At 64.4% G+C, this 13,456-nt stretch overlaps 1 protein-coding gene across 5 annotated transcripts in view; it reads right to left on the bottom strand.

The window, feature by feature from the left end:
* The window catches only part of CUX2 (cut like homeobox 2), a 75,038-nt gene that overhangs the window by 4,067 nt on the left and 57,515 nt on the right, over positions 1–13,456 (bottom strand). For 4 of the 5 annotated variants that reach the window (XM_075434788.1, XM_075434790.1, XM_075434789.1 and 1 more), the window contains 13 exons: positions 8,641–8,778; positions 8,339–8,465; positions 7,418–7,494; positions 7,270–7,336; positions 6,985–7,033; positions 6,109–6,213; positions 5,154–5,345; positions 5,004–5,062; positions 4,639–4,895; positions 3,761–4,390; positions 2,265–2,366; positions 675–1,450; positions 116–275 (listed from right to left, as the gene is read on the bottom strand). In XM_075434788.1, coding sequence (XP_075290903.1) covers positions 116–275; positions 675–1,450; positions 2,265–2,366; positions 3,761–4,390; positions 4,639–4,895; positions 5,004–5,062; positions 5,154–5,345; positions 6,109–6,213; positions 6,985–7,033; positions 7,270–7,336; positions 7,418–7,494; positions 8,339–8,465; positions 8,641–8,778 — 2,739 coding nt within the window. The remainder of the gene's footprint in view (positions 1–115; positions 276–674; positions 1,451–2,264; positions 2,367–3,760; positions 4,391–4,638; positions 4,896–5,003; positions 5,063–5,153; positions 5,346–6,108; positions 6,214–6,984; positions 7,034–7,269; positions 7,337–7,417; positions 7,495–8,338; positions 8,466–8,640; positions 8,779–13,456) is intronic. The other variant, XM_075434787.1, reaches the window with a different exon arrangement.

Genomic DNA, 13,456 nt, shown 5'->3' with positions numbered 1-13,456 from the left:
TCGGGGTGCAGGCAGGGGTGCTGGGACAGGGGTAGGATACAATGGGACAGATGCAGAAGTGCCAGGGACGCTGACGGCACAGAGGGACCCCGGAGACGCCGGCGGTGGCACTTACCCTGGGAGGGGGTCTGCTGCTGGCTGATGCCTTGGCCCAGCTGGTCGGTCAGCCAGAGCTGCATGCGGATGAAGGGCTCCCGACCCTTCTGCGTCAGCTTGCTCCACGGCTTGGGCCGCGACAGCATGTCGCTCACGCTGCCCTGCGACAGCCCCAGCACCTAGGCACGGCGCAGGCGTCACCCGCCAGGACCGGGGCATGGTCCCCCCGCGCCGGCCTGCTGCCCGCCCTCCACCCTCACGGCACAGCCGGACCCCTTGGCCCCAGCCACGGGTGCTGGGACCATGGTGGGTCCCCTGAGGATACCCGGTGGGCTGGGAGGACGGTCCCCGCAGGGCTCCGCGCAGGGGACAGGGCGTTCCTGGTGGGAAGTGCCACCAGCCAGTTGGTGGTGACTGCTTGGGGTTGGGTCAGACCCTGAGGACTCAGCATCCTCCACGGGGAAACCCACCAGAGAGAGCAGGGACCCTGGAAGGAGCTGGCAGAGGCCACCGACGAGCCCCAGGTTCTGGGTCTTGGAGCAGAGGGGACACCGCACCCGCCTCGTCCCGGCTGGTACCTTCTCTCCGAAGATCCTCTGGCAGATGCCGTTCTTGGCCAACTTCTCCTTGACCTGCCGGGTCAGCTCCAGCGTGTCCACCTCCCTGTACATGTACATCTCGTACTGCTCCGGCGTCAGCGGCGGCACCGTGGGCTTCAGGGTCCGTGACACGTAGGCGGGGTAGTAGGAGAGACGACCGCCGGCTGCCGGCTCCGCGCCGGCTCCCTCCGCCTTCACCTCCGTCAGCCGGTGGGGTTCGTCGTCCGCCGGCGGCAGCTCGTCCTCGTTAGCACCACCCTCGCCAGGCTCGCCCCGCGGCCAGCCCCGGCCGTTGGCCATGCTGGAGTAGCTCGAGGAGGAGGAGGAGAGCGAAGGCGAGACGGAGGTGTAGGGTCGGCTGAGCAGGCTCCGCTCCGACGCCCAGTGCTGGTCGAAGTAGGAGCCGGCGTCACCGATCTCCGACTTCACCTTCCGGATGATGCTCTGGACGAAGGCGGCGGGCGAGAGGACGGCCAGGGGGGTCTGCGGGGGGCCGGGGCTGGCCCTGCTCCCCTCCTCCTGCTTGACGTAGGTCGGGACGACGTTCTGGTTGACGGCGGCCAGCGTGGAGCGTTCGGCGGGCGGCGTGTCCCCGGGGCGCCCGCTGCCCCCCGACTCCATCTCCAGCAGCGCCTGCTGCTGCGCCTGCATCTCGCGCCGCGCCTGCTCCAGGATGCTCTTGATGGCGTCCTCCGAGCCGCTGCCGCCCGCCCCGTTGGCCGCCGCCTGCGATGCCGACGGCGTTTTGGGTTCCCCTGCGAAGGAAAAGGGGTGAGGGGAGCCCCGAGGAGCGGCACGCATCGTTTTACCGTGTGGCTGTAACTCGAAATAAAGGAAAAAAAAGGGATTTTAGCCCAGTCCGGTGCGGAGCACTCCACCACGCGGACGCCCCGCACGGGTGCAGAGCAGAAGAGGGAGCAGCAGCACCCGCAAAGCAAAAGCTGCGACACCCCCAGCTCCAAACAAGCTTCTTTTTTTGGAAATAAATCCCATTACCAACGACGGCAATAGATAAACACGTTTGTTTTCCCTGCCTGTTTTTTTTCACCGTTCCTGTCTAATTTAATTCTCCGGGATCCTGCTTTCTCAGCAGACTACCTGCTCTAACGTATTTCATGTCTTGTAATTGACTGTGAGCGCAGCTGCCTTAATGATTCCTCACGCCAGATGGATCCTGCATCCTCATTTAATCATCTGTTTTGGAGCAGGGAGGGGAGGAAAGGGTTGAGCCAAAGATTCTGAAAGCCCAGGTACGAACGCCGCTGTGTGGAGCGTCTTCCGTCCCTAAGATCTCCCCATGGCCCCATCTCTATGGGCATGAGCAGGGAAAATGTCAAATAAAACCCATTTTGGCCCTGCCAGGGCTGCTCCAGCCCAGGTGCCAGCTCCAGGGCATTCAGGGCCATCCCGCCCAGGACTGCCGTGAGCGCTGGGCTTGGTGGGGGCAGAGACCCCCGTGCCAGACGCCGTCGGTTCTGCGGGTGTTTCAGCACCCAGCCGCCAGCATCCCTCCGGGTGCTGCTCCCACGGGGGCAGAGCCGGGGCTCGGTCACCCCCAGGACAACCCACCTCCCTTCTGCGACTCGATCTCCTTCTTCGCCTGCTCCAGGATGCTTTTGATGGCGTCGTCAGAGCCGGTCTCGGGCGTCCTTATCCGCGGCGTGATGCTACCTGATCAAAGAGGCAGGGTAACAGCTTTGTCACCGGCGCTGGTTTTACAAGCTCCGCTTGGATGTCAGGAAGCATTTACTGCTCCTCGCCTTCGGTTATTTTTAGGGACACTGGATTTCAGACAAATGTCACTCCCGGTTAGAGCCCCAGTCGCCCCGGCTGCCAGCTCTCGCCTCCGGCACGGCGTCCCCCAGCCACCTTGCTCGCCCCATCCAAGGGCACCGGCTGCCCGCCGGCGTGCAGGGAGCTGAGCGGAGGCACGGGCATGGGGACCGCGTCCCCCAGCACCGTGCCCTCCCGCCTGCGCAGGCGAAGGGTTGCTTCATGCTGCCCTAGTGAGGCCTCATCTAGAGTACTGTATCCAGTTCTGGGCTCCCCAGTTCAAGAAAGATGAGGAGCTACTGGAGAGAGTCCAGCGGAGGGCTACGAGGATGATGAGGGGACTGGAGCATCTCTCCTACGAGGAGAGGCTGAGGGAGCTGGGCTTGTTCAGCCTGGAGAAGAGAAGGCTGAGAGGGGACCTTAGAAATGCCTCTAAATATCTGCAGGGTGGGTGTCAGGAGGATGGGGCCAGACTCTTTCCAGTGGTGCCCAGCGACAGGACAAGGGGCAACGGGCACAAACTGAGGCACAGGAAGTTCTGTCTGAAGATGAGGAAGAACTTCTTCCCTCTGAGGGTGACGGAGCCCTGGCCCAGGCTGCCCAGGGAGGCTGTGGAGTCTCCTTCTCTGGAGATATTCCAGCCCCGCCTGGCCGCGGTGCTGTGCAGCCTGCTCTGGGTGACCCTGCTTGGGCAGGGGGTTGGGCTGGGTGACCCACAGAGGTCCCTTCCAACCCCGACCATTCTGTGATTCTGTGATTCTGTGAATCGGATCCGGGGGATAAATCGGAGCCCTCCGGGTTGAAACACCAGCAGATGCACGGAGCACGGACCTGTACCACCCTGTGCCAGCGCAGGGACCGAGTGACCGGCTGCCGCCATCCCCGGCGCCCGGCGGTGCCAGCACCGCGCCGAGGTCCCGCCGCATTAAGACCTCATTAATTTTAACAAAACATTCCCGAGCACACCGATTCCTACGCCACCAAACAGCCTCATGAATAATTAAATGGCATTCGTCAGAACAAATGAGTAAAGCGCGGCCGGGGACGCGGTTTCCACGACGGGCGGTTGTTAATGGCGACCATTCGCCGGGGCTCCGTCCCACCCCGCGGGGAGCGGGGGGACCACCAGGGACAACCCTCAAGTGCCACCAGCACCAGCGGGCTGTCGAGCATCCCCTCCGCGGCACGGGGCACCCCAGGGTGCTGCCAGGGCACGTCGGGAGGGATCCCACGGCACCGCCTGCAGCACCCCGGGGCAGGACCCGTCGGCCGGGGCCACCCCAACCACTCACCTCTCTGGCGCACCTGGATAGTCCTCAGGGCCAGCACGTTCTGCTCGTCGGAGAGGAACTGCTTCATCTTGATGAACGGCTCCTTGCCCTTCACCGTCAGCTTGCGCCAGGGCTTGGGCCGGGCCAGGATCTCGCTGACGGAGCCCTGCGACAGCCCCAGCACGTAATGCCCGAAGACCCTCTGCCCGATGTTGTGCTTCAGCAGCTGCTCCTTCACCTGGAAGGCGATTTCGGCCGTGTCCAGCTGCTCCTCGTCGGCGGAGCTGCCGGCGCTGCCCTCGGGGGGCTCGCCGGGTGGGCTGGCGGCGGCCGGCACGGGGCCGGGGGGCACGGCACCGCTTTTGGCCCCGAAGAAGGTGGAGGGGAAGGGCGGCCCTCCCCCGGCACTCTCGCTCTTGTAGGCAGGCGGCGGGAGGTGGGGGGCCTTGGGGTCCCCCGCAAGGCGCTCGCCCCCCGGGAAGGGGGACAGTGAGAAAGTCCGGGGGCCGTCGGGGGCCATGGCGGGGCCGGGCAGAGGCGGGAGGGGAGTGGGGGAGGGGGGTTCGTCCGCCGGGGCGTGCTGGGGGGATGGGTACGGCTGCTCCATGCCCAGCGAATCCTTCCCCGACTCGTCTTCGGAGTGATCCTCCTCTAGAGATGAAGGAGAGAGAGGGAGACGCACTAGAGTCCCCCCGGCCGGCAGCCCCGGCACGGCCCCGCGGCAAAGCATCTCCTGCCTCAGTTTCCCCAGGTGGCATCCCACCCCTGGTCCACCCCCCAGCCCCGCTGCTGGCTCCCGGCTCCTGCCCACAGCCGGCGCAGGATCCGGCCCTGCTGCCCCGTGTTCCCAGGGATGCTCCCGGCGCGACCAGCGATGCCGCGGGACCCGGGGACCCTACCAGTGCTGGCCAGCAGGCTGGGCTTCTCCAGCAGGTACTTCTGGGAGGGGTAGAAAGCCTCCTTCCCCAGCAGCAGGGCCTCCTCCGCCTTCGATATGGTCTGCAAGGAGCCAAGCCGAGATGGGAACGGGCGGCGGAGGCACGGGCGGCAGGACGGGCACGCGTGTCCCAGCCCGGCCGGCGCATCGGCACGCACCGCGGCACTTGCCTGGGGAAGGCTGCAGCTGGCCGAGGCCACCTTCATCGCCTTCAGGATGCTGGGAGGGAGACAAGGGGAGTGACTAGAAGTGTGCTGTGGGTGCCGGGGGCACCCGGCCGGCCGGGGGACAGCCAGGCAGCAGGCGTGGGTGCCGGTCGAGCCGTACCTCAGCTCCGTTTTGATCTCCTCGTAGTCCGCCTGCGCCTGCAGCTTCTCCTCCAGCTTCTGCGGAGCAGAGTGGGGGGAGTCCTCGCAGCCGGCTCCCGGCGCGCACCCGGCACGGCTCCCCCCCACCCCAACCTCCCCGCGGGCGCACCTCGATGGCTTCGTTCTTGGCGGCCAGCTGCCCCTCCAGCTCGGCGATCTGGGTGGCGGAGGACTCCTCCAGCTCCTGCAGCGAGCTCTGGAGGTGCTGGACGTCCTTCAGGAGCCGCAGGATCTCCCGGTCCTTGGCGGCCAGAGCCACCTCCAGCCTGGACCCTGAGCACATGGAATAGTTCACTTTGTCCTGCCGGGAGAGGGGACACCGTCAGCTCCCGGCCGCCCGACGCGGGGACAAGGGCCACCCTCCCCGTCAGACGTGTCCCCATGAGCAGCAGGCGAGCCCAGGACTGGGACGGGGACCTGGGGCAGGGACGCAGCCGTGGGCAGGGACAGACCTTTCCTCTGCCCTTACTGGTCTCCCAGGTACGTCTGCTCGGTGATGTGGGGGTGCCTGTCCCCCTCCCCGGGCATTTCGGGTTTGTTCCCAAACACAGTGGGTGCTCCTGAACACAACGGGGTGCTCCTAAGCACAACGGGGTGCTCCTGAACATACTAGGGTGCTCCTGGCTGCTACAGGGTGCTCCCGAGTGCAGTGGGATGCTCCTGGCTACGACAGATGCTCCCGGCCGCAATGGGGTGCTCCCGGCCATGACAGGGTGCTCCTGGCCATCACGGGGTGCTCCCAGCCATGATGGGGTGCTCCCAGCAGCGATATGATGCTGCCAGCCGCGATGGGGTGCTCCCGGCCGCAATGGGGTGCTCCCAGCCATGACAGGGTGCTCCTGGCCATCATGGGGTGCTCCCAGCCATGATGGGGTGCTCCCGGCCATGATGGGATGCTCCCAGCAGCGATATGATGCTCCCGGCCGCGATGGGGTGCTCCTGGCCTGAATTAGGTGTTCCCAGCCAAAAATGGGGTGCTGCCAGCTACAATGGGGTGCTCCCACCCATGACGGGGTGCTGCCAGCCCCGCTGGGGTGCTCCCAGCCATGACGGGGTGCCCTCACCCCGGCAGCGCCCGGCGGGGAGCAGCAGGCCAGGCGGAGGGAGCTGTTGACGGCCGCCAGCTGCTCCCTCAAGCTCTCCACTTCCCTCTGCGCCGCCTCCGCTCGCTGCAAGAGAGCAGAGAGCGCGTCGGGCCCGGCACCCAGGGCTCATCGCACCCCGCGCAGGGCGGAGAGGGGCCCCAGGGTCGGCACCGACCCGCGCCTCTCCCGAGCATCCCGCTCCCACCACCACCATAAGCCCAGCCAGGTATTTCAGCTCCCCAGCGCAGTTCCCGGTCCCCGTCCCTGGGCACCCAGACCACCTCCAGGACAGTGCCTTTTCCACCCCAAAGGCCGTATTTCCATGCAAATTGCTCTTTAAGCCTCTTTTATTATCCACACGCGTTTATTTGTAGCTACATTTTCAGAATTAAATCAAACTAAAGAATAGGAAGGGACAGAACCAGCAGTAATTACACCAGAAAGCATCACTGGGGGGTGGGGGGGTCGTGCCCTAAAACGCCTGCGAGAGGCTGGCGCTGACAAACGCTGGCTCCAGCAGCCGAAACGGAGCCTGGCAGAAGCCCACCCACACCACTGACCCCCCCCCAGCCCAGCACGGGACCAGGGGTCCCACCAGGCTGGTCTGGAGGAGCCACAGGGCAAAGCCAAACAGAGCCCCCCCCTTGGTAGGGCTCCCCAGCCCAGCAGCCTGGCCGCCCCGTCCCATTTTCGGGGACAGACATCGAGGATGCTCGGGGTGCTGCGGTGGGTGCAGCACCGGGGCTCTGCGGGGTGAAGCCCGTCAGCGCCGGGGGGGCCGCGGCTGAGCGTGGCACGGGGGGGGAGCGGGGTACGTGCCCTGTGCTGGCTGGGGGGGGTCACCTCCCGGCTCACCTGGTTGGCTTTTTCGAGGTTCGTCATGATCATGGCTACCTCGTCCGCCCTGCGACGAGAAAGCAAGCGGCGTCAGCCGGCACGGGGGCACGGACACAGCCCCCCATCGCCGGCGAGGGCTCCTGCCTCAGGCTTAAGGAGCCCCCCGGGGTTTGGGATGCTGGAAGCATCTCAGCTCCTCCAGCCCTTCGGCAGCACCGCGGGGACAGCCCGGCACTGCCACAGGGCTCAGCCTCGGGCACGCCAGCGGCCTCCGGGCACGACCGGGCATCGCCGCTGACTTACTTGGACGCAGCTTCCTCGTCGTATTTACACCGCAGCTCCAGCAGCTCCGTCTGGGTGGCCTTCAGCGCTGGGAAGAGGAAGAGGAGGGTGAGCATGGGGTGAAGGCTTGGTCCCCCACGGCCGGCAACCCCCGTCCCGGCCCCGCTACCTGCGTGGAGCACTTTGATCTTCTCCTCTGCCTCCCCGAGCCGAGCAGCCAAAGTGACCTGAGCTTCCTGCAGCCCCCTGCGAGAGACGGGCATCACCGCCGCGCCGGCGGCACCGCGGCCGCGCCGACCCCGCAGCCCCCCGAGAGCGCGCGGAGACCCCCTCGCCGCGTCCCCACCGCTCGGTGACGCCGGGGCAAAGACCCGCCGGCGGATTGCGGGAGGTGGTCAAACCACGTTACCCCGTGGCGTGTAAAAAAATTGCCCCGGGGGTAAAAAAATTCACTTTGGGCTGAGAATGGTCCTGATCCCTGCGGCTGAAACCCCTCCAACGGGGGGGGCGATGGCAGCCCACCCCCACCTGTAATTAATTGGAGGTGGGGGGAAGCAATCAGGGAAAAGTTATTCTGCATTATTTATAGCCTGCGCTTGCCAGGAACTTACTCGCAGAGATCTGCAATTTAGGGTTTAAAGATTCCTCATTTGTTTCCCAGCGCAGCGTGTTGAGGAATAACAACGAAGGCAGCGGGAAAGCCGGGAGCCTCCAAATTAAAAGGCCATTTAACGAGGCTCGTCCATCCGTCGCCCTGGATTGAACCCGTTTGCCCGAGCAAAGCCTCGTGCCAGGGAGACGGCGCAAGGACCTGGCAGAGGGGACCTGCCCCGGCTCTGCCCGTGCCCAAAAACCGCCCGGGAGAGGGGACGGACGGACACACGGATGCTCGGAGCACCCAAGACTCTGTATCAGGTTCCTGGGCGTCCGCTCTCCGCCCGGAGAGCAAAGGAGGCACAAAGGGAAGGAGGAGAGGGAAGGACAGATGGACACCCCCGTGCCGGAGCGGGGACAGAGCCACGTGTCCCCCCGGCACCCCGAAACGACCCCGTCCGCGGGGCGCGCAGCCCCGTCCCCAGCACTCACGTACTTCTGCCTCTCTGCCTCATTTCTCCGCAGCGAGGTCTCCGCGCACGGCGCTTTGCCGTCGACGCCGGAGAGCGGGGGCTCGGCCGCTGCCGCGAGCCCGGCCGCCGGCGACGTCCCCTCTCTGCGCTCTGCGGGGGGACACGTTTCAGACAGCCGCGCAGGGGACAGCAGCGGTGGGCAGCGGATGGGTCCCGGCCCGGAGACCCCCTGCATCCCGGGGATGCTCGAAGGTGCTGGGGGGGACGCGGCTGGGGACCGCCACTGCCACCGTCGTCCGACGCGGTGGCCGGCAGCGGGGGGTACCTTTGGTGCCGACGAGCTCCGGGTGCTTCTTCCAGGGGCGGCTGAGGTCCTTCAGCGGGACGGCGTCGGGCTCGAGGCGCTGGAGCCGCTGCAGCCGGTCCTCCAGGCTCCGGGCAGCCTCCAGCACAGGAGCGGGGTCTGCGGGACACGGGGGTCAGCGGTAGGGATGTCCCACCACCCCGGGGACCCGCCGCCCACCCCGCTCCCGGCGTGCCCTCCCACGCCGCGGGGTGCCACGGGGACGCCCCTCAACCCCACGCTCTCCATCGCCCGCCCCGAGGCACCGGCGAGGGCTGCGCTGGGGGCATGGCCGCCCCGAGCGAGGCGGTGGCACCCGCGGCACCGGTGGCCCCGGTGTCACCAGCGCCAGCCCGTTGGGGCGCAGACAATGGCGGTTTGTGCCGAGGTAAGCAGGTGCGTGCCGAGCCGTCCGTCTTCCCCCGTCAGCATTACACCATCATTAGCTGGTGTCTGCTCAGCAGGGTGTGCCATTATGTCTCCCAGGGCTGATGTAATTATACATTGACATAATTAACCCAGCAAGCCCATTAAGCAGGCCAGCTAAAAATTCATCTATAATTATTTGTTGTGTGCATGCTAATGAGTCCATCTGCACTGCCATTGTACAACATGAACAAATTAATTTACAAGTCTGGATTTTTTAATACGTTCAAGAAAATGCCTCCTATTGAGCCAGGTTAATATAGGTTTGGGTTGTTTTTTTTTTTTTAGAAAGGAAGAGGAAAGAAAATAGATTTGAATTCTCCAGGGTCAAAAAGTTAGACAAACAGGAAAGTGGGACGGAGCCGGGCGCACTAATGTACGGCAGAGCCGCGTGGCACGCATCTGAGGGTGAAAAATAATAACGGTAATGGAAAAAAAACCCATCAAACAACTGGCTGCCTCTGCTCCGAACCAGCCCAGCGAGTCCCCGGCAGGTCGACGGGCGCCCGGCACCATCGTGGCTGCGCCGCGGGATCTGGGGTGCTCCGGGCTGTGCCGGCACAGCCCAGCCGCAGCACCGGGCACCGCTGGGCTGAACCTGCCCCAAAGATGCAGGATTTGCCCCGTGATCCTCGCTGCAAGTGCCCAGCATGGATGCTCCTTGCCGATGAGCGAAGCCAAGACACGGGTCCCCCCGGGACAGGGGTGCTTGGGGGTTCTGCAGCATCGCTGCCGTGGGGTGCAGGGCCCCCCGCAGCGCCCGCCACACAGCTCCCCAGGGACCGGCAACCGCTGGACCCCGCACACCAACGCCGAGAGCCCCCGGAGCGTCCCTCTCCGCAGGGAATGACCCCCCCGTGCTCCGGCTGGACGTCACGGAGACCCCACGGATGGGTTCGTGCCCGGAGCTCGGCCACAGGGACCCAGCCAGCGGTGGGTGCTGAGCCCTGCCGGCACGCTGCCGGCTTTGGCACCGAATCAGCGCCTTGGCCGCGGACGGGACCCTCCCGGGCTGCTCAGGGCATCCTTCGGCTCAGCACCCTCCGGCTCACGGCACGCCGGGGCTCGGCACCCTTCAGGCTGGTTCCCCATCCCGGGACGAAGCCATTGAAGGGTGTCACGGCGACGCGGCGCGGTCCCAAACCAGACTGGATGCTCTCACAGCCATTAATAACACCCGCAAGTACGCGAGCTGAGATAACGATACGGCTAATTAACCCCAGCTCACAGGCTGCGGGGGCCGGGGGTCCCCCCCACGCTCCCCCAGCCCCGGGGATGTTGGCAGGGGGCTCCGTGGATTAATCACACCGTGCCAACACCACGCTGCCCGGCCACGGGGACAGCGGTGCCCTCGGCCAAGCTCACGCCATGTTTGCACCAAGCTTACGCTGTGCTTGCACCAAGCTCATGCCATGTTTGTACCAAGCCCACACTGCGCTTGCACCACGCTTACACCATGCTTGCACCAAGCTTACACATTTGCATCAAGCTCACACTGTGCTTGCACCACACTTACGCCATGCTTGCACCAAGCTTACGCCATGTTTGTACCAAGCCGACACCGCGCTTGCACCAAGCTTACACCATATTTGCACCAAGCTTACACCATGTTTGCAGTAAGCTCACGCCATGTTTGCACCAAGCTTACGCTGTGCTTCCACCAAGCCCACGCCACACTTGCACCACGCTTACACCATGCTTGCACCAAGCTTACACCATGTTTGCACCAAGCTTGCACCATGTTTGCATCAAGCTCACACTGTGCTTGCACCAAGCTCACACCATGTTTGTACCAAGTTCACGCTGTGCTTGCACCAAGCTTACACCATGCTTGCACCAAGGTTACACCGTATTTGCACCAAGCTTACACTGTGCTTGCACCAAGCTCACGCCATGTTTGTACCAAGCCCACACCACGCTTGCACCACACTTACACTATGCTTGCACCAAGGTTACACCATGTTTACACCAAGCTTACGCTGTGCTTGCACCAAGCTCACGCCATGTTTATACCAACCTCACACCGTGCTTGCACCAAGCTTACACCACATTTGCACCAAGGTTACACCATGTTTACACCAAGCTTACGCTGTGCTTGCACCGCCAGCGAACAAGCCCTCCTGCTGCAGGGCTGGAGAGAGGATCCACCTGAAACCGAGCCCATCGCCGCCTCGCACCAAGGCACCGCGGATGCCACGTGCCGCCGCGCTCCGAGCCACGCGGGAGGGCTGGGGACACTGCCCACGGCGCAGGGGACGGTCCCTTCCTCCGCAGGTCCCAGCTGCCATCGGGACAGGTCAGAGGAGTCGGCGCTGACGCCGCAGCCGCTTGCCCGTGAGCCCCACTGCGGCGGTGACTCACCGGCGGCACAGCTGGGTGACGGGTGACACGAGAGAGTCATGTGCCAAAAGGGGACCTCAGGGCACCGCACGCTCCGGCACTGCGTCCGCCCACGGCAGCTCCCGCACGCCCAGGGCCCGCGGTGCAGCATCACCCACTGATGGGGCATCACCAGCTGATGGGGCATCACCAGCTGATGGGGCATCACCCACTGATGGGGCATCACCCGCTGATGGGGCATCACCCAGCTGATGGGGCATCACCCACTGTTGGGGCATCACCAGCTGATGGGGCATCACCAGCTGATGGGGCATCACCCACTGATGGGGCATCACCCACCAATGGGGCATCACCAGCTGATGGGGCATCACCCACTGATGGGGCATCACCAGCTGATGGGGCATCACCCGCTGATGGGGCATCACCCACTGATGGGGCATCACCCGCTGATGGGGCATCACCCACTGTTGGGGCATCACCCGCTGATGGGGCATCACCCACTGATGGGGCATCACCCGCTGATGGGGCATCACCCACTGTTGGGGCATCACCCACTGTTGGGGCATCACCAGCTGATGGGGCATCACCCACTGATGGCACAGCTGGTCCATGGCCAACTCATAGACAAGGAACTGGGTGGATGGTCGCACTCAACAGAGTTGTGGTCAACAGCTCCATGTCCAAGTGGAGACCAGTGACAAGTGGTGTTCCTCAGCAGTCGGTACTGGGACCAGGGACATTTAACATCTTTGTCAGCGACATGGACAGCAGGGTGGAGGGCACCCTCAGCAACTTTGCCGACAACACCGAGCTGCGTGGTGCAGTCACACATGGGAGGGAAGGGATGCCGTCCAGGGGGACCTGGACAGGCTGGAGAGCTGGGCCTGTGCCAGCCTCATGGGGTTCAACAAGGTCAACGTCAAGGTCCTGCATATGGGTCAGGGCAACTCCCTGAGGAGAAGGGCTTGGGGGTGCTGGGTGACCAGAAGCTCAACATGACCCAGCAATGTGCACTCACAGCAAAGAAACCCAACCATCCCCTGGGCTGCACCCCCAGCAGCGTGGGCAGGAGGGCGAGGGGGGGGATTCTGCCCCTCTGCCCCGCTCTGCTGAGACCCCCCTGGGAGTCCTGCGTCCAGCTCTGGAGCCCTCAGCACAGGGCAGAGCTGGAGCTGTGGGAGCGGGGCCGGAGGAGCCACAGCGATGATGCGAGGGCTGGAACCCCTCTGCTGGGAGGAGAGGCTGGGAGAGCTGGGGCTGCTCAGCCTGGAGGACAGAAGGTTGCGGGGAGACCTTAGAGCAGCTGCCAGGGCCTGGAGGGGCTGCGAGAGAGCTGGAGAGGGGCTTGGACAAGGGCCTGTAGGGACAGGACATGGGGTGATGGCTTCAAGCTGAAAGAGGGAAGATTCAGATTAAATATGAGAAAGAAATTCTTTACAATGGGGGTGGTGAGGCCCTGGCCCATGTTGCCCAGAGAGGTGGAAGATGCCCCCTCCCTGGCAGTGCTCAAGGCCAGGTTGGACGGAGCTTGGAGCACCCTGGGCTGGTGGAAGGGGTCCCTGCCCATGGCAGGGGGTTGGCACCAGGTGATCTCTAAGGTCCCTTCCAACCCAAACCGTTCTGCGACTCCGTGATTCTACGAAACCTCAAGTCCCCGCCGCAAAGCAGAACCCGCCGCCCACGCACGCTTATCTGTCGTTCCACACGCTCACCCACTATACCTACACACAAATACATTTTGTATATACATATATAATTTTTTATATATACACATAATAAGTGCTGCCACTAGCTGGCGTTATTGGCTGTCCTTTAGCGGCACGGGCAGTGCTGCAGCAGGGTCTGGGGCGGTGGGCAGGGGTCCTTCCTGGTGTCCCCAGCCCCAGCCTGGGGGAGCAGGGCCAGGAGCCCTTCCCCATGCCGGAGGGGGTCTCAGCGACCAGCAGACCCACCCCCCAACACCCCTGCCGCAGCACCATGCAGACACTGGAGCAGCTCGAGGCACCCATGTGACGGTGCGATGGCGCAGGAG

This window comes from Opisthocomus hoazin, chromosome 13, assembly GCF_030867145.1.
Source record: "Opisthocomus hoazin isolate bOpiHoa1 chromosome 13, bOpiHoa1.hap1, whole genome shotgun sequence".
NCBI classification, from domain to species: Eukaryota; Metazoa; Chordata; class Aves; order Opisthocomiformes; family Opisthocomidae; genus Opisthocomus; species Opisthocomus hoazin.
The sequence above is the reverse complement of the archived record's forward strand: the minus strand, read 5'-3'. Positions and strand labels throughout refer to the sequence as shown.